Source organism: Ailuropoda melanoleuca, chromosome 18 (genome assembly GCF_002007445.2).
Source record: "Ailuropoda melanoleuca isolate Jingjing chromosome 18, ASM200744v2, whole genome shotgun sequence".
In the NCBI taxonomy this organism is placed as follows: domain Eukaryota; kingdom Metazoa; phylum Chordata; class Mammalia; order Carnivora; family Ursidae; genus Ailuropoda; species Ailuropoda melanoleuca.
The window spans coordinates 34,372,902-34,398,853 of record NC_048235.1 but is presented as its reverse complement, the minus strand read 5'-3'; the positions used below and the strand labels follow the sequence as shown (position 1 = coordinate 34,398,853).

At 57.6% G+C, this 25,952-nt stretch overlaps 1 protein-coding gene and 1 long non-coding RNA gene across 2 annotated transcripts in view; one reads left to right on the top strand and one right to left on the bottom strand.

Moving 5' to 3' along the window:
- The window catches only part of LOC117797095, a 5,041-nt gene extending 4,225 nt beyond the window's left edge, over window positions 1-816 (bottom strand). Inside the window, exon 1 of the long non-coding RNA XR_004621968.1 lies at window positions 644-816. This is a non-coding gene — a long non-coding RNA (uncharacterized LOC117797095). The remainder of the gene's footprint in view (window positions 1-643) is intronic.
- ADGRA2 (adhesion G protein-coupled receptor A2) overlaps window positions 7-25,952 on the top strand; it is a 34,895-nt gene continuing 8,949 nt past the window's right edge. Inside the window, 8 exon segments of the mRNA XM_034647682.1 lie at window positions 7-401; window positions 13,032-13,103; window positions 22,600-22,671; window positions 22,948-23,019; window positions 23,223-23,294; window positions 24,016-24,179; window positions 24,590-24,803; window positions 25,360-25,524. Of these exon segments, the coding sequence (XP_034503573.1) occupies window positions 139-401; window positions 13,032-13,103; window positions 22,600-22,671; window positions 22,948-23,019; window positions 23,223-23,294; window positions 24,016-24,179; window positions 24,590-24,803; window positions 25,360-25,524 (1,094 nt within the window). The 5' untranslated portion in view covers window positions 7-138.

Sequence of the window (25,952 nt, the reverse complement as noted above, 5' to 3'; positions counted from 1 at the left end):
TTGCCTCCGCCCAGGGCCCCCCGCCCCGCCCTCGGACGCCCCGGGCCCCCGCTGAGCACGCCTCCCGCAAGCCCTGGTCCCTCTGGCCGGCGCGCAGACGGGCCCCAGCGCTGTGGGTCCCCGCGGGGCGATGGGCTGATGGGCGCCGCGGGACGCAGGATGCGGGGGGCGCCAGCGCGCCTGCTGCTGCCGCTGCTGCCGTGGCTACTGCTCCTGGCGCCCGAGACCCGGGGCGCGCCCGGCTGCCCCGTCCCCATTCGCAGCTGCAAATGCTCAGGGGAGCGGCCCAAGGGGCTGAGCGGCGGCGCCCCCAACCCGGCGCGCAGGAGAGTGGTGTGCGGCGGCGGGGACCTCCCGGAGCCTCCCGAGCCCGGCCTTCTGCCTAACGGCACCGTTACCCTGTGAGTACCCTCCTCGGCCGGCCCGAGCCCCGACGAGGGGGCGAACGGAGACGGGACAAGAGGAGCGGGAGGAGGGGGACCGGGACGTTGCCGCCACCTCGGAGACTCTGGGCTGAGTCCAGGCGCCGAGCAGGGAGGCTTGGAGAAGTACGGGCAGGATTAGGGCTCCGGGGTGTGGAGGGAGGAAGGGGCTTCGGGGGGCGGCTGCGCCCGAGAGAGGGGCACTGCGGGCGCCCACTCACCTGCACAGGTGAAGGGAATGCGCGCTGGCGGGACGCCGACGCCCCTTGACTTTCCAGCCTGGGCTGGTGTTGCAGACTTCGGGGATCTGAGGTGGGTGGGCTGGGGGAAGGCTCAGGAAAGATTGACGCCCGCGGCCCCAGAGGTGGCTGCGGTCGTCACCTCCGCGGACGCGTCCCTGGCCGGACTGCGGGAGTCTCCCGGGTTCACCTCGCGGGCCTGGCTCCTCCAGTGGGGGGCGCCCCATCCGCCCCCCCTCCACCCCGAGCCTGGCAGCCGCGCTGGCAGCCGGTCTCCGTAGGGGGGCGGGGTGTCGGAAAATCTGTCCTTGGGATTGCGGCGCTTCTGGCCTGCACGAGACCCCGGCGTCCCGGTTCGTCCCGGGCCCCTTCTTCTCCGCGCGCATCTGTGAAGGGAGCTGTGCGCCGGGTCCCGCACCCCGCCCTCTTCTTTGCTTCCCCGGGGTATAAGCCGAGCTTTGGCTGCTAATCGATTGACTTTTTCGCTCCTTCCGTCATCCCGTTTCCTTTCTCAGCCAGGGCCCTACTGAGCCCTCACTTCGCTGCCTGCGAGCGCGGCCCCTCGCGCCGCGACTCGGCCCCACGCCTCCTCGGTGGAGGTCTGGAGCCCCCACCACCGCAGGCGAATTCGCGACCCCAGCCCGCCACGGCGATTTCCTGCCCTGACCACGTGCTCCCAGCTCCACGCACGCCGTGGGGAGCAGGGTCCGGCCCGAGGGCGGCCCGTGCCTTTCCTGTCCCGGACCCAACCTGCGAGCGCTTCCCCTTTCCTGTCTTCCTGACCCCGGTGGCAACTGTTTCCCCACCGCCCCTTGCCCAGACACGGGGCTGGCTCACAGTCTATCCTGATTGTGTCCAGAACAATACCGTAATGCCTCTCGTTGGGTGAGTTCAGAGGCTGCCGGCTTCCTGACAGGACACGACTGGTCAGCCTCTGACGTTGGCTGCCTGGCCTGCATTTTCCCCAGCTGGGGTGTGAGTGTGTGCATGTGTATGCATTAGGTGGGTGGAGGCCATGTGTCTGCTGTCTCCCCACGTCCCAACTGCAGCCCTGGGGTATGGCCGTGGCCTGGGAAGGCAGCTGGGGCTGCTCATTCCTGGTCTTTGATTGTCCACTGGTGTTGAAGGGTCCAGGCAGGCCTGGGCATTCCCCAGCCCACTCAGATCTGGAGGAGAAATGTGCTTGCTGTGTCGAATGGTTGGGCTGGTGTCTATGTGAGCCCCCGCTGTGCGATGATAACTCAGCTCAAGAGAGGGGTGCGTGCGTGTGTCTGTGTGTGTACACTCGATCTTGTGGTTGTACTCACACACGTATGTGGGACACCGTCTCTCTGTATGTCTGCTTGTTGGGATTAGGGAATCCACGCATACTGAAGGCAGAAAAGAGGGGGAAAACATTAAAAGGTGGTTTTGCAGTACATCTTAGAATGATTTGGGAACTAATGCTTTCCAGCCATAGCTAATTCCCATCGACGCCACTCCAAGGAGTGAGCGCAGCCAACTCTTGGTGAGAATATATTGTGACAAGGTGGCAGCAGACGTGACTGCCAGCTCACCTTCCCATCCCGAACCACTCCCAGAGGAAGGGCCCCTTCTTTGTCCCAGGCCACTGACCTAGGTGGTTTAAGATACCTTCCAAAGGAACAGCCCCGGAGCCTGGCTGGACCTTGCCACAGTGTCGACAGGACAGGCCCTAGAAGCTCCAGAGAGCCCTCTGGCCCCTCAAGCCTGGAGTGTAGCTGAATCCCAGCCACAGACGTATTTCTTAGGCTCTTCCTCCAGGCGCCACCTAATCCACCTAATCGAGACCCTGATTGCTGGGCAGGAATTCTCTTCCCAGGGCTCAGCCCCTCCAGCCGTTCCCATCCCTCCCCAGCATGCCTCTTGAGGGAAGCAGGAAGACAAGTGCTGGGAAGGGGCTTCAGCCTGGCAGCAAAACAGGATGCCAGGAGCCCGAGAACCTTCTCCACACCCTCCCAGACTCCTCCTCCTTTTTCTTTTTGTTTCCACACAGATTTCCCCTTCCATCTTTTTGCCCATCACGTGGTGCAAGCAGCAAGACTTTCATGGATGGATTTTTGCGCCTGTGGCTTGATCGCCTTCCTCCTCCCTCCCCTCTTTTCCTCCAGAATGGGCCACCCGGTCCCATTCCCCTTCACAGCCCACCCTGCTCACTCGGGTCCTCCTGGGACCCAGGGCTCCACCTTGGGAAACCTTGGTAGCTGCCAGTGGTGGGACTCTTCAGGCAAAGAAAGTGCTAGAAAAGGTACCTGCCTGCAGGGAGCCTCCTGTCTGTGCTCAGAAAAAGCTTCCAGGCGATTCCTTGACTAGTCCTGTTTACCGCACTGAGAGCCCTTCCACCCTATTACCTTAACTTGTGCCTTCTGTTTTTGTAGACTCTGTGCCCCCTTTCCCCACCCTTTGCTTTTTCCCCTTCTAATGGATTTTCATTCGAAGCTTTCCAGGAAAGCAGAACTCTTGGCTTCCTTCCTGATCCATGTGTCCCACCCCTCAGCTCAGTCCACAGGGTGGCTGTGGGCACTCGTGCTCCTGCCCAGTGTGGGAGCCTTTATGGCTCTACCCCGAGGGGAAAGGTCTCATGGGGATGGCGAATTTCAGGGAGAGCCTGGGTATGGGAGGGAGATGAAGACCCCTGTGCACCCCCACCCATCCCCGGGCAGCAGCAGACCAGCCTGCCCTTCCTTCTGCTTCTCAGCTCTGGGAGTGAGAGTAAGGGGGAGGGGGAGATACTAAGGAATTCTAGGAAAGGACTGATAATAGAGAACTCTAGAAGGAAATCTCCTACAAGGACCTTCTAGGACATCTGAGCAGCCCCTCAGAGGATTCCAGCCCGTGTCATAAATTCCTAGACCGGCTGCACTGAAAAGGCCCTTACAGATCAGCCAGTCCAGCCCCTGCGTCTTCATCCTAGAGCTGAGCAGACTGAGGCCAGGAGGGGAGGGCCTGGTGTCCTGACACTCCAGGATCAGCTGGTTGGGTTCTCTTACACTTCTCTCCGGTGAGGGACTCGCTATTTACCTGGCTGGATTTGGGACCCAATGGACACAAAGCCGCTTTTAAAAACCCAGTTCCTTCCCACAGGAACCCAGGCCCTTTTGACCTGGGAACATTCCCAGGCTGGGTGGGGAGGGGGCAGGCAAGGCAGCGCTCACTCTGGATTCTCCCAGAACCCACAAACTCTTGTCCGTGTCACCTCCCCTTTCTGGGGCACCTGCCCCCTGAAGCAGCAGCCCACATGGGGGGAGAAGGGGCATTTGCCATTCAGATGCACCCACTGGAGGCCAGATCCTTTTGCTGGGGCTTTGGTGGTCCTTAGAAGCAGCATGGGGGAAGGGGGAGGTCCTTCACAGCCCTTGCGCTTGCTCCAGCCCCAAGAAAGTGGTTCTTGAACACAGATCTCCCTCTGAGCCTCCAACTCTGGACGGGTCCCTCCCCTCAGCGCCCCTCACCCCAGCTGCTGGGATCCAGTCAGGGGAGTTCGGGGCAAAGTGTGCCAACTGCCTTGCACATAGCCTGAGGGGAGTGGAAAGATGCTGGCTGGAGGGGCGGGTCCTTGCCAGCTTCCCCACCCCCTTCTCTTCCACCCTCTTTCCCCCATATGGTTCTCATAAGGTCTGGGCTCAGAGACAGCAGCCAGAGGAAGTGGCTGTGTACAGAGAGCTTTTGTGAGGGAGAGGAGGGGGAGGGGGAGAGAGCAGAGAGAAAGAAGGAAAGAAAAGAGGGAAGAGGCTGGGGACAGAAGATGGGAGAAGCTGGGAGACTCCAGCACACTGCCTTACCCTCCCAATGCAGGGTCTCAGCCACAGCACACCCATGTGGGCTCCTGACCCTGCCTGTTCGAAGTGAGGGCCCAGAAAAAAATCCAGGTTCCCCTCTGACTTTGCAACTACCTGCAGGAGAAGCTGGAGGCAGCCAGCCCCTTCCCAGAGTTCTTGGTACCTTTAGGTCTCCCTCACGTGCGGGATGTCAGGGTCCATGGTCCCATCTCAGGGCAAGCACTGGGCAGAGAACAGAGCCCTCTGGGGTTTACTGGTTGAGTCCTCACTGCGCCAAAGAGACAGGAGAGGCCACCACACTGAACTCCAAAGACAACCCCTATAATTCAGCATCCCAGTGGTTCCAGGACCCAGAGTGGGTAATTTGGCCTGAATTATTTGGAACATGTGCATGAACCCAGCCACTCGTGATCCCCAAGGAGGTCCCTTCCCACCAACTACCGAGACTACTGTGGATCACCCTTTCTTGATGGGCGAGGGGGTGGCAAGCAATCCCTAGCCCTGGGGGGGTGAGTCTGAGAATTTCCCCCAAAGGCACAGGCAAACCAGCGTAATTTGAACCTGACCATAAATTGACCCTTAAATTGGGGGTCATGTTTTTAAAGGGAGAGAGTTTCCAAGTTTATACCACGTGAGAATCATTGGGATAAGAATGCTTTCCTGAAGGAGAAAAAGTTCCAACCACCTCTGGGTCCATCCATGGCCTTCTATTCAGTGGGCTCTCCTCACCAGAGCCCAGAGAGGGGAGGTGAGTTCCCCAAGGCCACACAGCCTGGACCAGTACTCCTCACTCCCTTGTGACCCTGAGACAGAGACCGCCCCCGCTCCTCCCTGGGACCTGACAGAGAGCAGGGGAGAAGAGCGGAGGGAAATGGCCCTGGGCTGAGGAACTCGGAGGAAAGTCCGGTAACTGCTAGGAAGGGGCTGCTTGGTGGGGCTGTTTATTTTCATTCCCCCAGCCCAGCGCTCTGTTCTATTTAGAGCTCAGACACTGACGGGACAAAGCTGCCTCCTCCCCTTCCTCCCTCCTCTGGTGGGCCCCCATCCTTCCCAAACTCCAGAACATTCCTTTGCTTTTAGGAATGGGGGTGGGGGAGCAGAGAAACTGTGGAGTGTAGCTGACTCGAGCAACCTCCCAGGACCCAGCTTCCTGAGCCCTGGGAGAGGGGAGAGGTGGGATGGGGGAGCAAAGGGGTGTGCAAGATGGATGGGGCCAGGTGAGGGGCAGGGGAACCAATCTGTCACAGAGGAGCAGAGAACAGGACGGAGAGAGGCCAGAGGAGGGAGTTGCAGCCTGAACTTGAGGGGCCAGACATCTCCCAGCTGGAAAGGGAAGGGAAAGTCTGAGAGCCGCCCCCTCCTCCCACCCACCCACCTAGTGCTCTTAGCCTGCTGGGAGCTGTGTGGCCAGGCAGAAACTTGAGACTTCAGGCTCCAGGAGACCCGGTGTCCAGGATGGGAAAAGCCATCAAATATAAGGAGTGGGAGTCTTCAGACCCTCCTTTTACTGAGAAGAGACCTCCAGAGAGGATCTGACCTACCCAAGATCACACAGCAGCTAGCCAGATCCCAGGGCTCCTGGTCCCGGGTCAGCCTCTTCCCATGGTGACCTCATCCCTGGGGGCAGAGCAAGGGAGATAGTGATCCACTTCCTCCGTATGGACACATGAGCCAGGGAAAAGGGGCAGATAACCTAATAAGCACTTTTGTACTTGGGGGACCTCTGTACAAGTCACTGCACAGAATATTAGAAATCAGATGGACCCAGGGCAAGCGGTGTCTAAAGCATCGTTCCTGGTGTTTCTCTCCCTCTCTTGCACCAGGAACAGCTTCAGGACTACACCCGCAGGAGGCAGGCAAAGTCTCAGGAGGGCTGTACTGTGGAGCTGAGGGATGGGTGGTGTCTCCAAGCTGTCAGGACTGAGCTCTCCCAAGACTCACTGGGTGGGGGGCAGAGGGGAGGGGCAGTGGAAGTAGGAGGAAACTGCTCCGTGACTTGAGAAGACCAGGGTTCAGCAGGAACCCTGTCCGTCAGCCACTACCACCTTGCCTGGAGCTCTGTGCCTCCAGATACCGGTCCCCTCTTTCAGCTAGCACGTGCTGTGTCCCGCCCCGCACCAGAGCTGGGAGGGGAGAGATCTGGTGTCTGTCCTCAGGGCCCATCCAGTCTTGCTGTGGAGACTGGATACAGTCGGCTAAGCGTCTGGTTCTCCCTCTGCCCTTCCCCCTGCTCGTGATCTCGCTCTCTCTCAAAAAAAAAAAAAAAAAGAATAGAAAGAAAGAAAGACAGACTTATAACAAATTGATCCTTTCAGGTTTATTTGTATTTGAAAAGAAATCCACTTTCTTCACCCAAAATCACGGCTCCCCCGGGCTGAGATTTTAGGCCATGTTTGGAGAAGCACTCAAGGGGGATTGGGAGTAACTTCCCAGCTTCCTCGGATCGAGTAGACACATCACACACAAACACTCCATCCAGTCTGACACATGTCCCTCCACCTTCCATGAATGGAGGGTTGTAGCATTGAGGTTTGCGGTGCGATTGTGTTACACGGGGCCCAGCACACAATGGGCGTCAGTGTAGACTTGAAGACTGAATGAGTACCTAGGTATGAATGATCACAGCACACTTGATTCCCTGCGATCTGGCTAGGCTGCTGGGGCCCCAAATCCCCAGCGAGGTGCCCCGACCACCCACCACAAGCACCCGAGCCCCTTTGCTTAGGCTGCAAACCCCCTCGGAGTAGTCCTCTCCATCTCAGGCCCAATTTCGTGGTCCTGCCTGCTCACCACCAAGCGGGGGTGCCCTTGTAGAGAGGGTAGATTAGAGAAAAGGAGACAAGAGGGCCCCCTGCACAGGAGCCATTCCAAGACTATTTTCTTCTCTGACCTTGACCTCAGGCCCTGCCCGGACAGTTCAGCTTCAAGGCTGTGGTCAGAGGGAAGGTCCTACCGGGGTGTCCTTCTAAGCAGGTAGTCAGGGCTGTGTGGACAGGCTTCCAGCCAAGGGAAGGGATGGGGAGGAAGTTCGGGAGTGCCGGGTGTCCTCTCCGTTAAGTCGACTGCCATTAGGCTAAATGGATATGAAGGGCAGACTGGAAGGGAAGGGAAGCCACAGGAGGGAAGCCTTTAGGCTGAGGCTGTGTGTCAGGGCGGGGCCCGTGGACTGGAGGCGGCTTCACTTTGGGAGATCCTATCTTCATATCAAGCGTACCGGGATGCACCCACCTCCTTCTTGCTAATTGACGTAGTACGACGTTTGGTAGTTATTTAGCTAAGAGTTAATTGCAATTTTATAGCATTTATATTTCAGAGGCAGGGATTATTTTTGTAGGTTTTGGACATCACTGTGAGTCCTGGAAATGCTCAGAGGCCTTGGGCACTAGGCCTGCAGGAAAGGCTGGGAGTCCGTTTTCACTGGCTGGCTTGGAGTGGCTATGGGCCTGAGAGACCCCCTCATTGATGGTCTCCCTAAGACACTGCCAAGCTGCCAGCAACAGATGTTGGAGAGAGGTCCTTCTGAGCCCAGAGAGCCTGGCAATGCCCTGAGCTCCAGGCTCAGCCTCTTTGGAGAAGCTAAATCCCCAAGTGTCCAGGCATGTGGTCCTGTCATCTGTGCGTGTTATGGGGGGGGGCGCTAACATGTATGAGCCGTCCAGTACATGAGAGAACAATTTGGTTCCGGCATGTTTTGGCCCCATGTCCCACGGAGTGATGCCCACATGACCCCTCCAGGGTCATCTCTGATGTGGGGCTGGGATCTGGTGAGTTCCTGTGGCTGCCCAAAGGCCACAGGGCCTCTNCTGGGATCTGGTGAGTTCCTGTGGCTGCCCAAAGGCCACAGGGCCTCTCTGTAGACGCCAGCCACTCGTTCCCTTGGCCTCCAGCCTCATTAGTGGTAACTCGGCTTGCTTGCTTCTCTTCCCTAAAATAGGACCCTAGCTGGGAGAGAGTTCTGGAATGGACTCAGTGTGCCCCCTCTCCTTGGCCAGATTCCAGACTCTAGGGTAAGAGAACAGGAGACTCTAGGGACCGGCCCCCCTTCCTGTGAAAATCTGATGTTGGACGGTAGACAGGGAGGGAGGGAAGAAAGCTGGAGATGCCGGGCTGGGTGAGCCAGAGGTCTGAGAGGCGGGGCTGGCGCGGTTGGGAAGGAGATCCACCTGGCAGGCTCCCTGTGCCGTCGCAGGGCGAGGGGTTGGTATAGGCTGAGGTCTGATAGGGGCGGCAGGGCAGTTAAGAGGGGGCCAGGCTGTCACTGTGTGGACGAAGCTGGACAGAACCTCGGGGCCAAGGCTCCCTCCTTCCCGACCCAATGGTTGGGGCCGCCCTGCCTGCTTCCATCCCATGTGACAGCCTAGCGTGGTGGGAACATTCTCCTTCCTATTGGATGAGGCTGCGTGTGTTTTTCGCCTACTGCCAGTAACTTCCAGCTCCCTACCTGCCCTGAACGGCGCCAGACCCAAGCACTTCTACCCGAAATCACTGCCCTCCCTGCCCCCCAGACCCGCAAGGGACAGCTCTGTGAGCTGAACCACTGAACCCAGAGACACGGTTGAAGCCATTTTCTGGACAGTTCGGGTCTCAAGCAAAATTTCCTCAGCCACAGCTAGGTTGTAATGGCCCAAAGATCCAATTCTGGGTATCTGGGGACTCGGATCGTACAGATATCTGCCTGGAGTCTGTCCAAGAACGGGAAATGTGGCCAGAAGGGGGGCCATTGGAGGAGAAGGACAAACGGCCGTTTGCCTGGCGCCCCTGCTTTTGCGAATGGCTTATAGAGAGCGGGGTATCAGGGATATGCTCCCTGCCGCAGAAAAGTCTCTCGTTTCAAGACTTTCTGGACTGGTGTTCACACCAGGCTAGTCAAGCTGGAAATGTGGGCTGTAGCTGACCCCCTACAACAGCANTTTGCGAATGGCTTATAGAGAGCGGGGTATCAGGGATATGCTCCCTGCCGCAGAAAAGTCTCTCGTTTCAAGGACTGGTGTTCACACCAGGCTAGTCAAGCTGGAAATGTGGGCTGTAGCTGACCCCCTACAACAGCGGTTACCTGGAGGGGGGGCTCTGCCAGAGGGGGTAGGACACCAAGAGATGAGTTGTGCCCTGTTCTGGGCCACGAGCTCATCTTCACCTGCATCAGGGGGCTGGCCGCCAATCCTGTCCTGTGCTCTGCACCCACACCGCTCATACACACGCATGTCCCCACCCCACCCCGGTTGCCTCCTATCTCACAGGCACCCCAGACTTCCTCCTGGGGAGGCGCAGGCCACGAGGAAACTAGATAAGGGTTAAGCCACTGGCCACACGTGGCTCCTGAGCACCTGTCACGTGGCTGGTCCGAACTGAGATGTGCTGGAACGGTAGAACAGACGCAGATTCCAAAGCTTCAGAACAAAAAAAAAAGAAAGAAAAGGAAGCTATCTCATTAATAATTTTGCATATTGATTACATATGGAAATGATAACTTTAATACATTGGGTTAACTGTAACACATTATTAGAATTAATGTTTTAACTTTAAAAAAATGTGGCTACTAGAACACTTGAAATTACATACTCCACTCATATCATCGTACTTCCACTGACCAGCTCTGGGTTAAAGAATTTGGGGTATGCAAAAGGTGTTCAAGGGTTAAAGGCTGAAGAGTCTGAAGAATGTGGGGTGTACCCCAACACCAGTTCTAGGCCTGTCTGGACAGGACTCTTAAATTAGGATCCCAGGTTTTAATCTCAGGGGTTTGAGAGTTGGAGGGTTTTTTTTAAATTCTCTGTTTTCAATTCAAGGATCTTTATTATTTTTTTTTAAAGATTTTATGTGTTTATTTGAGAGAGGCAGACAGCGTGAGAGAAGAGCACGTGTGTGTGCACGAGCAGGGGGGGCAGAGGGAGAGGAAGAAGCAGACTCCCCACTGAGCGGGGATCCATCCCAGGACCCCAGGATCCTGACCTGAGCCAAAGACAGATGCTTAACTGATTGAGCCACCCAGGCGCCCCTCAATTCAGTGATCTTTAAACAAAAGTTTTGCAGATAATTTTGAGATCATTATTTATTAGAAGGTATTTTCCTAGCATAAGATTTTCATTTCTAAAGTCAATGTTTCTCACACTAGAATCCTCAGACATAGCCTCAGGAAATAAGATACTTTTTTCCCTCCCTTTAACAGGTCTGTACTCAAATTTAAGAAATAATATTCTCGGGCTTCCTCCTTCATGAACGGGGCTGAGATAATCTGGCAGCCCTGTCCCTCTCTCCTTCCATACCTCCTCCCTCCCCCGTACCGCCAGCCTCATCAGCCTCCCTGCCCCACGAACCCAGGAGGAGGCAGTCCCTGGGAGAGACCCTTGGGACTGGCGAACGGGGAGGTTGAAACACATGCCCTTTCTCCACCCTTCTTCCTGACACTTCAGGACCCCTCTCTGACATTACCGAGAGTACGGAGGGGTCTCTCACCCTCTTTGACATTTAATGCGAGCTCGGATCCTCAAACTCTGGAGGCATATGAAGGGGATGAAGCAGAGATGAGGTGAGACGGGCTTTAATTTAAAAGTCACACTGTCCAGGGGCGCCTGGGTGGCGCAGTCGTAACGACTGCCTTCGGCTCAGGGCGTGATCCCGGCGTTCTGGGATCGAGCCCCACATCAGGCTCCTCGGCTGGGGGCCTGCTTCTTCCTCTCCCACTCCCCTGCTGTGTTCCCTCTCTCGTTGGCTGTCTTTCTGTCACAAAAATAAATAAGATCTTTAAAATAAAATAAAATAAAATTAAATTAAATTAAAATAAAAGTCACACTGTCCAGAGCCTGTCACCACTGAGGGGGCCACCGCAGCCCCCCCAGGGCCTGAATGAGACCATTAGATGCCCTAGGAACTGACACGATTACTTATGATTACCACCACCATGGGGAATGCGAATTAAAATTCTCCTAATCCATAAAATGAGAATAAACGGGGCCATGTGAGTTCTAATTGTTATACAGTGACAACTGTGATGAACTTTTTGAAATGTCAAGATTGTGTGTGTGTGTGAGAGAGAGAGAGAGAGAGAGAGCGCAGGTGCCATTTGGAAACCCAGCAACCCCCCACCCCAACCCGTTCACACAATCACTCTTCAGGGGCTGCTAGGAAGTGTCAGTGTTGGAGGGACAGTTATGTGGGGACTAGAAGGGAGGAGGGGTCTCTCTAGAAAGCAGAGAAGGGAGGAAGCCCCTTCCTCTCTTGCCTCCATCCTGGCCATTGTCTGTTCTCTGTGAGCCTCCCGGAGAGGGACTAACTGGAACGTCAGATGTCTGGGGTCCTCTCACCGCCTGTCTTGTTTGTTTGTTTTGTTTTTTAAGATTTTATTTATTTATTTGAGACAGAGAGAGAGCACAGCAGGGAGGAGGGCCAGAGGGAGAGGGAGAAGCAGACTCCCTACTGAGCAGGGAGCCCGATGTGGGGCTTGATCCCAGGACCCCAGGATTATGACCTGAGCTGAAGGCAGGTGCTGAACCGACTGAGCCCCCCAGGCGCCCCCCGCCTGTGTTATATTCACCAGTAAGCTTGGGGGCAGAACTCCAGACAGCTGCTTGCATGCCTTGTCCCCACCCCCCACCTGAGATCTCCCTTACTCTCATCCCAGAGGCTGCCCCCTCGAGGAAAGTTTCCAGACCTGTACCTCTGGTCTTCCCATGTCCACCAATAAGAGCAGAGAACTGAAACCCTTTGTCTCGGCCCAGAGCAGCCAAGAGTCTGGGCTGCGAGGCTCATTAAAGCATTTTAATAAGCAATTAACTCAAAGGATGAGCCCTTTGGCTGGTCTGGAACTTCCTCCTCCCAGGGAGGGAGTCTGGCAGAGGAAGGCTGAGTGGGTGGGCAGAGTGGGTTTAGTCAGTAGCTTGGGGCCTCTTTCCTCCCCCTCTAACTACAAATAAATAAACAGAACCTCCGAGTGGGCAGAGGCAAAGGCTGAGGCCTGGGCCTCCACCAGGCCCCAGGGCTCTATCAGTCTTCTGTCGAGGCCGAGGCCGCAGACAGGCTTGGGGAGGCAAGGGTGCTCAGTCCCTCTGAACCGGGAAGTCGTCGCTCACAGAGTGGGGCCCGAGGAAGGGCCGCTCCCCCCACCTGCCTCCACCCTTGCTGGGCCTCCTGTTCCACCTGCCAGAACCCTGACCCGAGGCGGGCCATTCTCCCTACCACTGTGCTCAGGATATGGGACTGAAGGCCTGGGAAACACAGAGCCCCAAAGGGTACTGTGGCTCAGGCCTGTGGTTCCAAGGTGTAAAGGGGGCATCGCAACTTGACCCCCTGGCTCGGCCCACTTGCCTGCAGTGCCCTAAGTCAGATCCAGGCCATGGGGGACCCAGGGAAGGTAAAATGTCTGTTTAGGGGCTCATAACTGGTTTGCCTGAACTACTCACTGGCTCTTTCCTATAATCTGGAGCAGAGAGTGGGGCTGCTGCCTTGCACAACTTCAGGGGGTGCCATTGATACAGAAAACAACATGGTCGTTCTGGGGAACCCGTCTCCCCTCTCCGTCCACACTTTCTGACTTGTCACAGCACGTTCTCCTGTCCGTGTTCTCCCTGTTCCTCCAGGCTCCTGAGCAACAACAAGATTACCGGGCTCCGCAATGGATCCTTCTTGGGACTGTCCCTGCTGGAGAAGCTGTAAGTGCTGGGGCAAAGTGGGGGGAGCTGGGGGCCGGTGGTCATGGGCAAGAAGTCAGTCCAGGCAGGATGAGGACCTCTGGGTGCTGAGGGACCCCTCCACCCCAGAGCCTGCTGGCTAAGTGGGGCTCAGAGTCAGACCCATGGGAACCATGCCCAGGACTTGGCTACCAGATAGAGGGTTCAGAGAGAGGGACCAGCTCCTTCCCCAGCGACGGCAGGGAGAAGTAGGAACCTCGCTGGTCTAGGCAAGGATGGGACTCAGGGAAGTTCATTAACGCTCTTTAATGAGCAATTAGCTGTGAGGGCAGAGCCCCTTAGCTGGCTAGATGCCACCCCCAGGCTCCAGCTGGGGGCCCAGCATAAAGGGCTGAGGGGGGGTTCCAGTGACTGAGGCCTCTTTCCTCCTTCCCAGCAAACAAATCAACAAACAAAGCCCCAAGGGGCCAGAGCCCCAGGGCTGAGGGTGGGGAAAGAGTTTCCCATCCAAAGGGCCCCCAGCCACCTGCCCTGCAGGTTCAGAGCTGTACCCTCTGGGCTGCCCTGCGGGCTCAGGCAGGCTGGCTCTGGGCTCAGGACTGCAAGGGCCTGGCTGGCCAGAAGGGACAGAGTTGGGGGCCTGACTCAGTCGAGGGCAAGTCACTTAAGCTGCCGAATGAGGGGACTGAACCAGCCTCTCTCAATTCCCTGTTCATCTGGCCTGCTTCAGGGACCACAACAGCTCTGGGTCCTGTCTCCTCCACAGGACACCCGGGCCTCCGTCCCTCCTGGAGCCTGATCCTTGCTTTCTCCCCTGCCTCCAGCACCCTCTCTCCTACCTCTGCTCCCACCCTGCGGGCCATCCCCAAATCCTTCAACAGGGCCCTTGCCCCTCGACTACCATTTTGCCTGACAGGAGTGGGTCAGTGTGATGGAGGATACAGAAAAATAAGGTGGAAGTCTGCCCTCCCAGAGCCCGCGATTGTGGTCTAGTGGAGACCGCCAGTGCCGTGTGTGTTAGAATTCAGTAGGTCGGGGTTTCCGTAAAGCCCAAAGGCAGGACGTCACTGACCAGTGAAAGTTGGAAAATTCGAGGGTAATTGGGATGCAATCTCTCCATGACATGGAGTGTAGATCTCCAACCATGACAACAGTCTTACGAGGTCATCTCTATTACAGCCCACTTCACAGGGGAAGCTCAGTGGCCTGGCTGGCTTCGTGGCGCTGGGAAGGGGCCAAGCCATGTTTGGGGTGGAAAGGCAGAGCGCGTTCTCTGTGATCCGGGGTGTGTTGGGATGGGAGGGGGTGTCGGGTGTTGGCGGTGGTGAGTGTGCACAGCTCCACCACCAGGTCCCTGAACCATCTGCTCTGCTGCTCACGGACCGGGTGGCCCAGACGAGGAGAAAGGGCTGCCACCGCGGCGCTATTAAAGTCTCCTTGGTTCCCAACAGATCGGGAGAGTTTTTCTCTCCCGCGAGCAGTTCAGCGTGCGGGAGCTCTGGTTCCTGCCCTCAGCGCAAGCTTGGGCTCCGAGGACTGAGTGGCAGGAACCACAGGCTCATTCCAGGGTTCTTTCGGCAGAAGACAGCAGCTGCCTCCAGCCCTGTGCCCTGCCCCACCAGAGCCCGTCACCTCCTGGAGTCGCTGTCCCTTCTCCTTACTATGAGGGACACGGCTCTGAGCCTCTCGTGGCCCCACTGACATCTTCCCATCTTTAGCCTCGCACTTTATCAGCCAAAGACCCACTGGGTCACCCCGCTTCTCCTCCTCTAGTCTCACGAGGGTCAGCTTCCTGATGAAGAAAAGATGGCCCTTTCCTTCCCACACATGCCCGCGTCCTGAATCCCCCCAGCACCGGGGACCTGGGTCGCCGCGCAGCAAGTGCTTTCAAAGCATGGGAAGCGATCAGAGAAAAATGAGAGAGCGGTCAAGGAAGAATGACTAGAAGCTGAATCATGTGGCGTGGCAGGAGCGCGGGGCGGGAGACAGATGAGCATTCAGAATCCGGAGTGTGAGGCCTGCTGTGTTCGGAATCATCCAAGGCCTTCATTCTGGAGATACTTACTGAGCCCGCTTTGTGTGCCGAGCTCCATTCTAGGCATTGGGGGTGAACACGGTAGACCAGTGCCTGACCTCGTGGAACTCACCCTCTACCGAGGGGACCCAGAAAAGAGCAAATAAATGTATAAGGTCTCAGGAGATAAATCTGCCAAGAAAAACAGCAGGGTAAAGGGGCGAGAAAGCAATGGCGGTAGGGGAGGCTGCTGTTTTATGTAGCGAGGTCAAGGAAGGCCTCGCCGACAAGGTGACTGAGCCCGAGGTTTAAGGGAGAGAGGACTCTGGAGGGGAAGACTGTCGGGTTCACCATATGCCTGGTGGGTCTGAGGAACAGAAGAAGGACCTGTTGATGGGAAGTGGTAGGAGATGAGATCAGAGTGATGCTGGGGTGGGTGCCAGGTCTGGGATCTCCGCTTCCTCATCTGTAAAAAGCGGGGGTGGGGGGTGGGAATACAGGGTGATTTGTAAGCCACATTATGGATTTTAAATTCTATGATCCTTGGCTGTGTACGCATGTGATAGCCACAGTGCTGCTTGAGAAGGAAAAAGATCAGAGCACCCAAGGATGCAGCCAGGCTTTCCAGAAGAGGGGAGGCCTCTGGGCAGAGGGGTGTGCCGTGCTCAGCAGGTCCGATGCTTCCCAGGGATAGAAAGGCAGGGCAGCGGCGGGAAAAGCCTGGGATCTCCAGCCTGGCTGAGCACCACTGTATCAGTCGGGTTCTCCCGAGAAAGACCACCAATAGGAGATGTGCGTGTATGTGTCTTTATATAAATATATAAAGAAATTATTTTATATTCGTTCTTTATAAAGAAATTGATCTGAAGGAAATGGTTCGTGTGATTGTGGGGACTGGCAAACCCACATTCTGTAGGGCAGGCCAGCGGGCTGGGAAGGCAGGCAGAAGCTGATGGTCTGGTCTCCAGACAGCATTTCTTCTTCAGGAAACCTGTTTTTGCTCTTAAGCCCTTCACCTGCTTGGATGAGGCCCACCCATATTATCCAAGATGATCTTTATTTAAAGTCAACTGCTTGTAGATGTCCACCACACCTGCAAATTACCTTCACAGCAACGCCTCCGCTAGTGTTTAAGTTACAAGGTGCTATCGCCTGGCCAAGTGGACACATAAAACTAGTCATCAAAACCACTGGCCCCCTATCCCGGGGATGGGGAGAGACCCTGTGCCCCACTCCCAGAGACACTAATTCATCAGGTCGGAAGGGGCCTGGGAATTTTTTGCAAGGTATGCAGACAATCTCACGCCCATCCGGGGTTGGGAACCAGTGGACCAGATGACCCCGAGACTGTGGGCCTATTCATCACAAATGAGATGCTGTGGCCTGGCGTGCACTTGGTGCCAGGAAACACTGATCTCTCTGTCCTGTCAAGCTCCGACATCCAGGCTTGGGCAATGAGTCCATGGCAGCTTAACATCCCACAGTCTGTGAGCGACAAGTCCCGTGGGAGGCTTGGGGCCTAGCCTAGTAACTGAAATGGTAGGTCTGGGCTGCGGAGAATGCCAGCATTGCCTCCTTGTGCTGAGTGACCCTCTGGCCTTTGAAAATGGGTCAAGTATAAGCGTCTGGGGGGAGAAGGGCTGCCTGGTCCCTGCTGATGCGTGGCAGGGCCTCGAGGCTGGGAGGGGATACAGAGAGGGCGCCGCATGGAATGTGCCTGGATGATCTCAGGGTAGGACAGGTGCTCCAGGGAGGCTGGGGGGAGAGTGGGAATGGGGGACATACCTTGTGGGGCTCTGTCAGCCAAGCAGGATGGACAAGAAAACCTGAAACAGGGCCCGGTAGAGCAGTTCACGACCAGCCCGTGGCGGGTACAGAATCATCCAGATGTGCGGGAGGCCCTGTCTCTGAGCGCTCCCTCTGTATCCCACCAGCATGGACAAGCCTGTCTGTTAACCAGAGGAAGGACTTCTGGGGTGGAGGAGACAGGGCAGGCGAGGAAGGGCACGGAACTCCGGAGTCAAAGAGGCCCGGGATTGAATCCTGCCTCTGTCATTTACTTTTGGGGTACCTCTCCAAGCCTGGGGTTTCTCCCCTGGAAAGGGGGGCAGTGCGGGACTCCTGGACAGGCTGTCGTGGGGACAGCATGGGCTTTCAGGAAATGCCTGTTCCATTCCCTTCTCCTTGGAAGAGTTCGAAGTTGCAGCAAGATGTTATATGGGCAGCCCCTCATTGCATGGGATTTGCCCAGAGGTCCCCAGTCTTGGGCGGGCAGTCCTGGAGCTGAAACTGCGTGCTTGCCGAAAGTACTCGTGGATGGCCCACTCCTCTGGTCCCTGGCATCTCCACCCACTTCCCCGACCCCACGCGTTCCACAGGGAGCAGGCCACCAGAAGACCTTCCCAGGCTCCCAGTGTGCCCCGGTCACAGTGAGAAACCCCCAAGACTGGGGACCAAGTGGGACGCAGGGCAGACAGCCCCCAGAAGAGGCCAAGGGAGACAGACTGGTCATGCATGCGAGCCAGTGGCTCTGTGTGGACATACGCCCCCAGAGGCCTGTGCATGCCTGGAGGAGAGGGCCTGGTGAGGGGAGCCTGGTCAGCCCCAGGATGATTTGTCATTGCCTAATGAGATTAATGAGCCCCGGGGGCTGGTATGCAGTGGTGCTGGGGCACTCATTAGAAGCAGATGCTCATGGGAATGATGGCAAGGGGAGGGGCGTTCTGGGGGTGGAGTGTTTCTCACCCGCCAGGTGGTTTCCATTAATCTGTGGGCAGGGCCACGAGCAAGGCCGCCTGGCCCCGTCCTCCTCCCCTTCCCATCCCCACTCGCACTGGGGAGGAATGCAGAAGAGAGGCTGCTGACGCTGAGGGCAGCCGAGGGCTGGGAAGGGAGGCTTGTGGGCTTGGGGACAGCCCTCGTGCCTGCTCTCATAGCCCGGTGCCCGGCGTAGTGCACATGCTGGATAAATACCTGTTGGATGATATCAGAGACAAGAGGGGCCCAGCCCGGGGTGGGACCCTCTCAGGTTTTCTCCCACCAGATCCTCTCCCTGCCCTCCCCCCCACACCCTCCATACCTGCGCGGGGGTCTGGCGGGCTTCTCCGCCAGCCCCGCTTTCTCGAAAGAACCTTGGAAGTCCTGGAGGGCCCAGGGAAAGCGGCTCTGCGGCCTCCGAACCTATAATTTGGTTTCTAAACCCACAAGCAGGGAGGTCTGTGGGGGCCAGAGGGAGCCAACTTGGGGCCACCCCACCCTGTCCCAACGCGGTGCACAGCTCGCCCTCACGCCGCCCGCTCAGGCGCGCAGGCTCACGCCTTAACAGCTTTCTTGAGACAGAAGGAACACCCCGGAACGCTCACCCACTTCAAGTGTGCCACCCGATGGCTCGGAGTCTATTTACACAGTTGTGCAGCCATCACCGTCTAATTTTAGAACATTTTCATCATCTCCAAAAGCAACCCTGAATCATTAGCCGCTCCCCACTCCCCCTCCCGCTCCCAGCGCTAGGCAACCACTAATCTCGCTGCCTCTCTAGATTTGCCGATTCTGGACATTTCCTCCAAATGGAATCATATCGTATGTAATCTTTTATAACTGGGCTTCCTTCACTTAGCTTAATGGTTTCAAGCTTCATCCAGATGATAGCATAGATCAGCAGTTCATGCCATAAAATACGGCCGAATGACATTCTGTTGTGTGACTACAGCACAGATGCGTTAGCGGGTGACGGGCACTTGGGGTGTTTCCACTTTGCGGCTGTGACCGTTCCAGCCCAGGTTTTCGTGCACACGTACCCCCGCTTCTCCTGGATGTGTACCTGCGAGTGCCGTTGCCGGCTCCCTTGGTTAACTCTGCCGCACTGGTTTTCACAGCGGCTGCCCACTTCACACCAGTCATGTATAAGGGGTCCAGTCTTTCCACACCCTCATCCACTCTCGCTGCGGCCCATTCTTCTGTCATCACCGTCTTGGCGCCTATGGGGTGATGGCTCACGGTGGTTTCGCTTGCATTTCCCTAATGACTGATGGTGTCGACCATCTTTTCGTGCATCATTTGGTCATTTGTATCTGCTCTTTGAAGAAATGTCTGTGCAAATCGTTCACCCATTTTTTTTCCAGCTGGTTTGTCTTTTTATTATTAAGTTGAACAAGTTCTTTGTATATTCTAGATAGGAGTCCCTTATCAGATACATGATTCGCAAACATTTTCTCTCATTCCCTGGGTTGCCTTTCACTTTCTTGATGGTGTCCTTCAGAGAGCAGAAGTTTTAAGTTTTTATTAAGTCCACTTTACTAATCCGCTCTTTTCTGCTTATGCTCACACACTCACTCTTACACTCAGCTTCCTGAGCTCCAGCTTTCCCAAGAAGGGTATAGGGTATGATTTGCCCTCAGGAACACCCCCCTCCCCGACTTCTGCCATAGAGTCCTTCTCCTCCATGCTGGCGTAGATACAGGGAGGGGGTATGCCTTCAGGCGGGGAAGTCTGCTCTGCGCTGGGCCAGGGCTGGTGGGGAGGGGAGGCTCCATTCACACACCACACCTTTCCCGGCTTCCAAGACCTGGGCTCTATGGAAGCAGGAAGAAGACGAGAGATTCCACACCATAGAAACATCTGTTCGCCCTCATGACCTCCCCTAAGAAATGAAGGGATCTTGGGGTGCCTGGCTGGCTCAGTCGGTGGAGTGTGCATCTCTTGATCTTGGGGTTTTAAGTTCGTGCCCCACACTGGGTTGGAAGTTCCTTTTAAAAATTTAAAAATCTTAAAAAAAAAAAGAATAAGAATAAGAAAAGAAGGGATCAGATTAGACAATCCAGGGCAGGGGTTCATCACCTGGGTTCCACAAGCCCCCTGAAATCATGGACACAGTGTTGGGTAGGGTGCATTTTTCTGAGGCAGGAGTCCATAGCCGTCATCAGATTTTCAAAGGTTGTGCAAAGCAAGAAGCACCGACCTATGGGGACCTCACTGGTCCAAAAAAAAAGGAAAGTCCAAGTTCTATGATGGCATTTCCTCCTGCTGCTAGGGAGGGTAGAGCCCCAGACCTGCTTCCCCTCCCTTAGGGACCAGGACCCTACGGGGCTGTCAGAGCTCAGCCCGGTGAGCAGCCCCTGGCCCAAGCCCCTCCGGAGAAGACCCAGGACTGGCCCGTCTGGGCACTCGAGGGGCTGCCTGGGTCACCCCTGCAGCCACTCTGTGGGCGTGAGGCAAGGGGGCAGGAATGCCAGCGCTTGGTGGGAGCTCCCCTCTCTGAGGGCCTCTGGGCTGCAGGAAATCCAGGGCAGGAAGGGGCTGGGGCCCAAGTGGCCGCCTTGCTCCCATCTGCAGAGCATCAGTGGGGCAGGCGGGGTGGGGGTTCTCAAGGGGGGCCGGGGAGGAAATGAGAATAAACACATCGAGCGGAGAGGGAAGGGGCGGGGGGCTGCGGCCTCAGCCCCTTGGCAGCCCATGAAGGGAAGTGACACAATGAGGAATGTGTTTCCCTCTGCCCGTTCCCCGCGTGGGGGTGGGAGGCAGAGCCCTGAGAATGGCCAGACCCCAACCGGGGCCAGGGGGCACATGCTGGAACAGCACCAGAGGGGGTGCTGGGAGAGCGGGGAACCAAAACAGGGGTGCTGGCAGGAGGGGCACCCCAGGGCAGCGGGGCGCTCCCCACCTTCCTGTCCATCTCCAGTCTCCGTGCTGCATAAGTATCTAGTGTCTGCGTTCTTGCACGTTCCCTGCTGGGTCACCACCAGCACGCCTGGGTATGGACGCCATCCCTTCTCTAGGAAGCTGGCCCCTTCTGGTGGCCTTCTCTTCTCTCTCAAGGGACTCAGGGTTATGGAGGCCAAGTCCTTGGTATGAGGGTGTTTCATTTCTCTCTCTCTCTCTGGGTGTTTTTGTCCCCAGCTGGGACTGGCTGTGCAAAAACAGGCCCCCTGGTGGGATGGCACCTCCCCATCCCGGACACCCATTTCCTCTCCCAGAGCTGGGAGTGACTAGTTAACCCCCTCCTGTCCATTTTCCAGACAGGTCCCTGAGACTTTGGCAGGCAGGGTCAAGTGCCCCGCGTGTCGGCCTGGGCTGGAGGGTCGCAGGGCCTTGGAAACCAGTTTGACCCCAGATATCTCTGTAGTCTCCTCCCTGTACAGGCTCTTTCCAACAGGTTGGTTGTTCCAAGAGCCCCCCACCCCAGCCCCCTACCCCCTGAGCCCCTGGGTGGAGAGCAGAGAGCGAGCAAGGAGGCTGCACCCACCGGCCCGGGGGCCAGGAGGGGAGGCAGGCGGGCCGAGCAGGGGGGCTTTCTGGTACGTGCTGTGTAGGGCTGCAAGCGTGCTGCTTGGGCTCAGGAAAGACTCAGGTGGTCCTTGAGTAGTTGGGTGAGTGGCCAGTTGGTGGCCTAAGCCCCTCTTCCAGTGGCTGTGCTCAGGAAGCAGAGGATGGGAGGGTAGCCAGTGGGCCAGCACTCATCTTGGTCCTTCATGGTCCCAGAAGGCTGCCAGTCTGGCCTTGAGCTGGGGCCCGGTGGGCACCAGTGGGTCCCCAATGGGCAGGAACTGTCCCTTCAGCTCTGCCCCCGCCACCACTGGGGTGGTGGGGGATGAAAGGAAGGAGGGTTGCCGTCTGGTCATGTGGTTGCATTTGAGCGACCAGATCCTGGGACAGATGCTGCTCTGGTGACTCAGGTGCACCTCACGCCTCCGGGTGGGAGGCCCTGGGCCCCCTGGAGCCCTGGGGGGACCCCACCTCCTTCTATCGGACCTGCCGGAGCTCCGCCCAGACATGGCATTTCCCTTGCCACCTCCCCTCAGCACTGGGGGCTCCTAGGAGACCCTGGGGGGGAAGGCAGGTGAGCAAGCCTTTACCCCCTCAGCCTTGCCCTCCTCATCTGAAGAATGAGGGGCCTCCACAGGCTTTGCGCTTCAGCCCTGGGGCCAGAGACCCAGGTCAGCCTCCAGGCAGTCATTAGCCGTGGGACCTGTTTCCTCAGCTGTCAGCTGGCGAGCAGCAGGGACAGACAGTTATGGCAATACCTCCCCCAGGGCTGGGCCCCAGAAGATCTTACCTTTGTATAGCCATCTACAAAAGACTTAACAGAAAGACTTAAACGCCCATTTTCAGAAGGTTCTCACAGCAGCCCCTGTGAGATCCTTGGCAGCTGGGATTGGGGGCAACATGCGCGAGGCTTCCCGGCTCCTAGTTCGGTGCTGGCTCCACTCCTTGTTTCCACTGGGTTCTGCTTCCTCACCCAAGGGGCCCCCATCCCATCTCTTGTCTTCCGTATTCTTCCTGACATCTTTCTGACCAGCACCCTTGCTGGCAGCCAGGGCGGGGGATGGGGGCGGCAAGTGGACCTGAGAGGTGGGGTCCTTCATCCAACCTCCCCACCAAGGCTGAGGGGATTTAGAAGAAAATCCAGTTCCCAGCACTGCTGGTAAAAAGCAGCTTCCCCACCCCAGGGGAGCACGTGGCCCCCAGAGTGGGAGAGGTGTGAGGGCTCCCACTTGCCTCCCACAGGGACCTAAGGAACAATGTCATCAGCACGGTGCAGCCTGGTGCCTTCCTGGGCCTGGGGGAGCTGAAGCGCTTGTGAGTGGCCTGTCCTGCTCCCCAAGCCCTCCCAGCCCTCCCCCGTCCCTGGAGATGGTCCCCTGGATCCCACGACCAACTATCCCTTCTTGTCTCCCCACTCACAGCACCCCTGTCCCCACACAGCATATGGGGGGGCAGATGGGGGAGACACTTCAAGCCCATCTCCTTGTTCATCCTGCCCCCACACAAGCCCCAGCCACACAGGTGTGTCCCGCACAAGCGGATCCGTGTGCTACCGTGTGGCCAGCTTGCTGAGGTTGTGTGTCCCCCTAGAGATCTCTCCAACAACCGGATTGGCTGTCTCACGTCTGAGACCTTCCAGGGCCTGCCCAGGCTTCTCCGACTGTGAGTGAGGGGCAGTTAGTGGGGAGGTGGGAGGAGGAAGGCTCACCTTGAAGGAGGGGAAGGAGGGGTCGGGAGGAAAGACACAGCACGAGACCCTCCTAGGCCCCTCCGTTCCTGGCCCCTCCGTTCCCTTCACTCACTCCTCCCTCCTCTGGCCCAGGGAGACCCTAAGATCCCGGCTCACTGTTCCCTGCCCCCTGCAGAAACATATCTGGAAACATCTTCTCCAGTCTGCAACCTGGGGTCTTTGATGAGCTGCCAGCCCTTAAGGTTCTGTGAGTATCTGTTCCCAGCCCAAGGACTCAAGAGCCCCAGGCTTCTCCGACTGTGAGTGAGGGGCAGTTAGTGGGGAGGTGGGAGGAGGAAGGCTCACCTTGAAGGAGGGGAAGGAGGGGTCGGGAGGAAAGACACAGCACGAGACCCTCCTAGGCCCCTCCGTTCCTGGCCCCTCCGTTCCCTTCACTCACTCCTCCCTCCTCTGGCCCAGGGAGACCCTAAGATCCCGGCTCACTGTTCCCTGCCCCCTGCAGAAACATATCTGGAAACATCTTCTCCAGTCTGCAACCTGGGGTCTTTGATGAGCTGCCAGCCCTTAAGGTTCTGTGAGTATCTGTTCCCAGCCCAAGGACTCAGAGCCCTGCTTCCTTTCTCTGCCCCGGAAGGACACACCGTGTTATCATGACCACGGTGGCCGGCCTTACGAGTAGGCAGGACAGGACAATGGCTGAAACCGCCGTGTTTGNAGAGCCCTGCTTCCTTTCTCTGCCCGGGAAGGACACACGGTGTTATCATGACCACGGTGGCCGGCCTTACGAGTAGGCAGGACAGGACAATGGCTGAAACCGCCGTGTTTGCCTTCCCACTGTCGCCAGTCTGGTGGTGCGCGCGTGCCCCAAGTGTGCCCCTTTCAGCCGCAGGCTCTCCCGGGGCTCCATCCCCACCCCAGAGCCCACACTCCCTGTGCTCTACTCTGCCCCCCCTCTCCCCATTCTGCAGGGATCTCGGCACCGAGTACCTGACGTGTGACTGCCGCCTGCGCTGGCTGCTGTCCTGGGCCCGGAATCGCTCTCTGCAGCTGTCCGAGCACACGCTCTGTGTCTACCCCAGAGCCCTACATGCCCAGGCCCTGGGGGGCCTCCAGGAGGCCCAGCTGCGCTGCGGTGAGCACATCCTCACCCTGCACACCTGGCCCTAGGGGCCTCCGCGCTGGCTGTGGGCTCCCTGCGTCTGAAGTGTTACCGGGTGGTGAGCGCGTTCTCCAGGGCATGGGTCCTCTCCCTCAGATCCACGGGGGGCCTTCTGCAGCCATCAGCGTTCCTAGACTTTCTTTGGGCCCGCTGCTTTATGTTTTCATCTGGTCCCCTTCTTGGGGTCACAAGTGTGCTGTGGAAAGGAGCACTTGTATCTGCCTGTCCAAAGCCCGCCTGTGCTCTCATCTCCAGAGGCTTTCTCCTGCCCCCCCCTCTCCCCAGCTCGAGTGGCCCCCAGGCAGAGGGGGCCTGGCCCTACCCCTGCTGGCATCTCCCAACCCGGTGCATGATCGCCTCCCCGCCCCTGTCTCCTCCCACAGAAGGGGCCCTGGAGCTGCACACGCACCACCTCATCCCGTCCCTGCGCCAAGTGGTGTTCCAGGGTGACCGACTGCCCTTCCAGTGCTCCGCCAGCTACCTGGGCAATGACACCCACATCCGCTGGTACCACAACCGGGCCCCCCTGGAAGGTGACGAGCAGGCGGGCATCCTTCTGGCCGAGAGCCTCATCCATGACTGCACCTTCATCACCAGGTACGGCCCTGCTGCCCTTCCCAGCCCGAGGCATGGGGTGGGGGAGGCCACAGTACCCATCACCCCCCCACACAAAGGAGCCTGCTCAGACATGTTCTGGAGAGTGTGTTCCTGTGCGTGAGAGTGCACGTGTATGTTTATGGAAATCCAGGACTGAGTCATAGATGGTCTGGCTAGGGAAAGGAAAGTCGACGCCTGGTAGAAGAAAAATGATTTTATCTGACGTTTCTTCAGGGCTTTAACAATGTCTATAGTGACTCTCACCTACGTTATGCCACTGACTCTCTCCAATAGACTTGCAAGGGGAGGTATTACTAGCTCCATGATAAAGGTGGGGAAATGGAAGCTCAGGAAAACAATACCGTAAGGCCAATCGGAATTAAAGGAGTATGTACTTGTATCTCTCGCTCCGTTAAAGAGAACGGAACCCCGAAGCCCCTGCCCTACGCGGTCTAAGTCAGGGCGCGGCGGGTGGACGGGGCCAGGGCGCTTAGCGCGGGTGGCGCGGCCGCCGAGAGCGCCTCGCCCAGCCAGCCCTCCCTCCGCCCGCCCGCAGCGAGCTGACCCTGTCTCACATCGGCGTGTGGGCGTCGGGGGAGTGGGAGTGCTCCGTGTCCACGGCCCAGGGCAACGCCAGCAAGAAGGTGGAGATTGTGGTGCTGGAGACCTCCGCCTCCTACTGCCCCGCTGAGCGAGTCGCCAACAACCGCGGGGACTTCAGGTGCGGTGCGCTCGGCCGCCCCGGGGCCCAACCACCACCTGGCCCCGCCCCCACGTCCCCACCCTCGCTCCTGCGTCCTCGTTGTCGTCGAACAGGGGTTTGGGGGGGCGGAGCTCCCCATCTGCTGTAGGTTCCAGCCCCAAGCCCCACTGTCCCTTGGGTGGTTTTTGTTTCTTTGTCTTGTTTCCTTGCATTGATAGCTTACGAAACTCTCCCACAAGGAGCATCAGATTTTACTATCCCCATGGGCGTCTCGGTGAGGAAGGGCGGGTACTATCCTCCCCAGAGACAGCTGAGAACACTCAGGCCCAGAAAGGGTAAGGGGCTTGAAGTCAGGGCTCCAACTCTGAACAAACACGGACTCAGAGGTGGAGCTCAGGAGCCCCTAGAAGGCCAGTCCGAAGCCTCTCTCTGAATCCCTCCCCCAG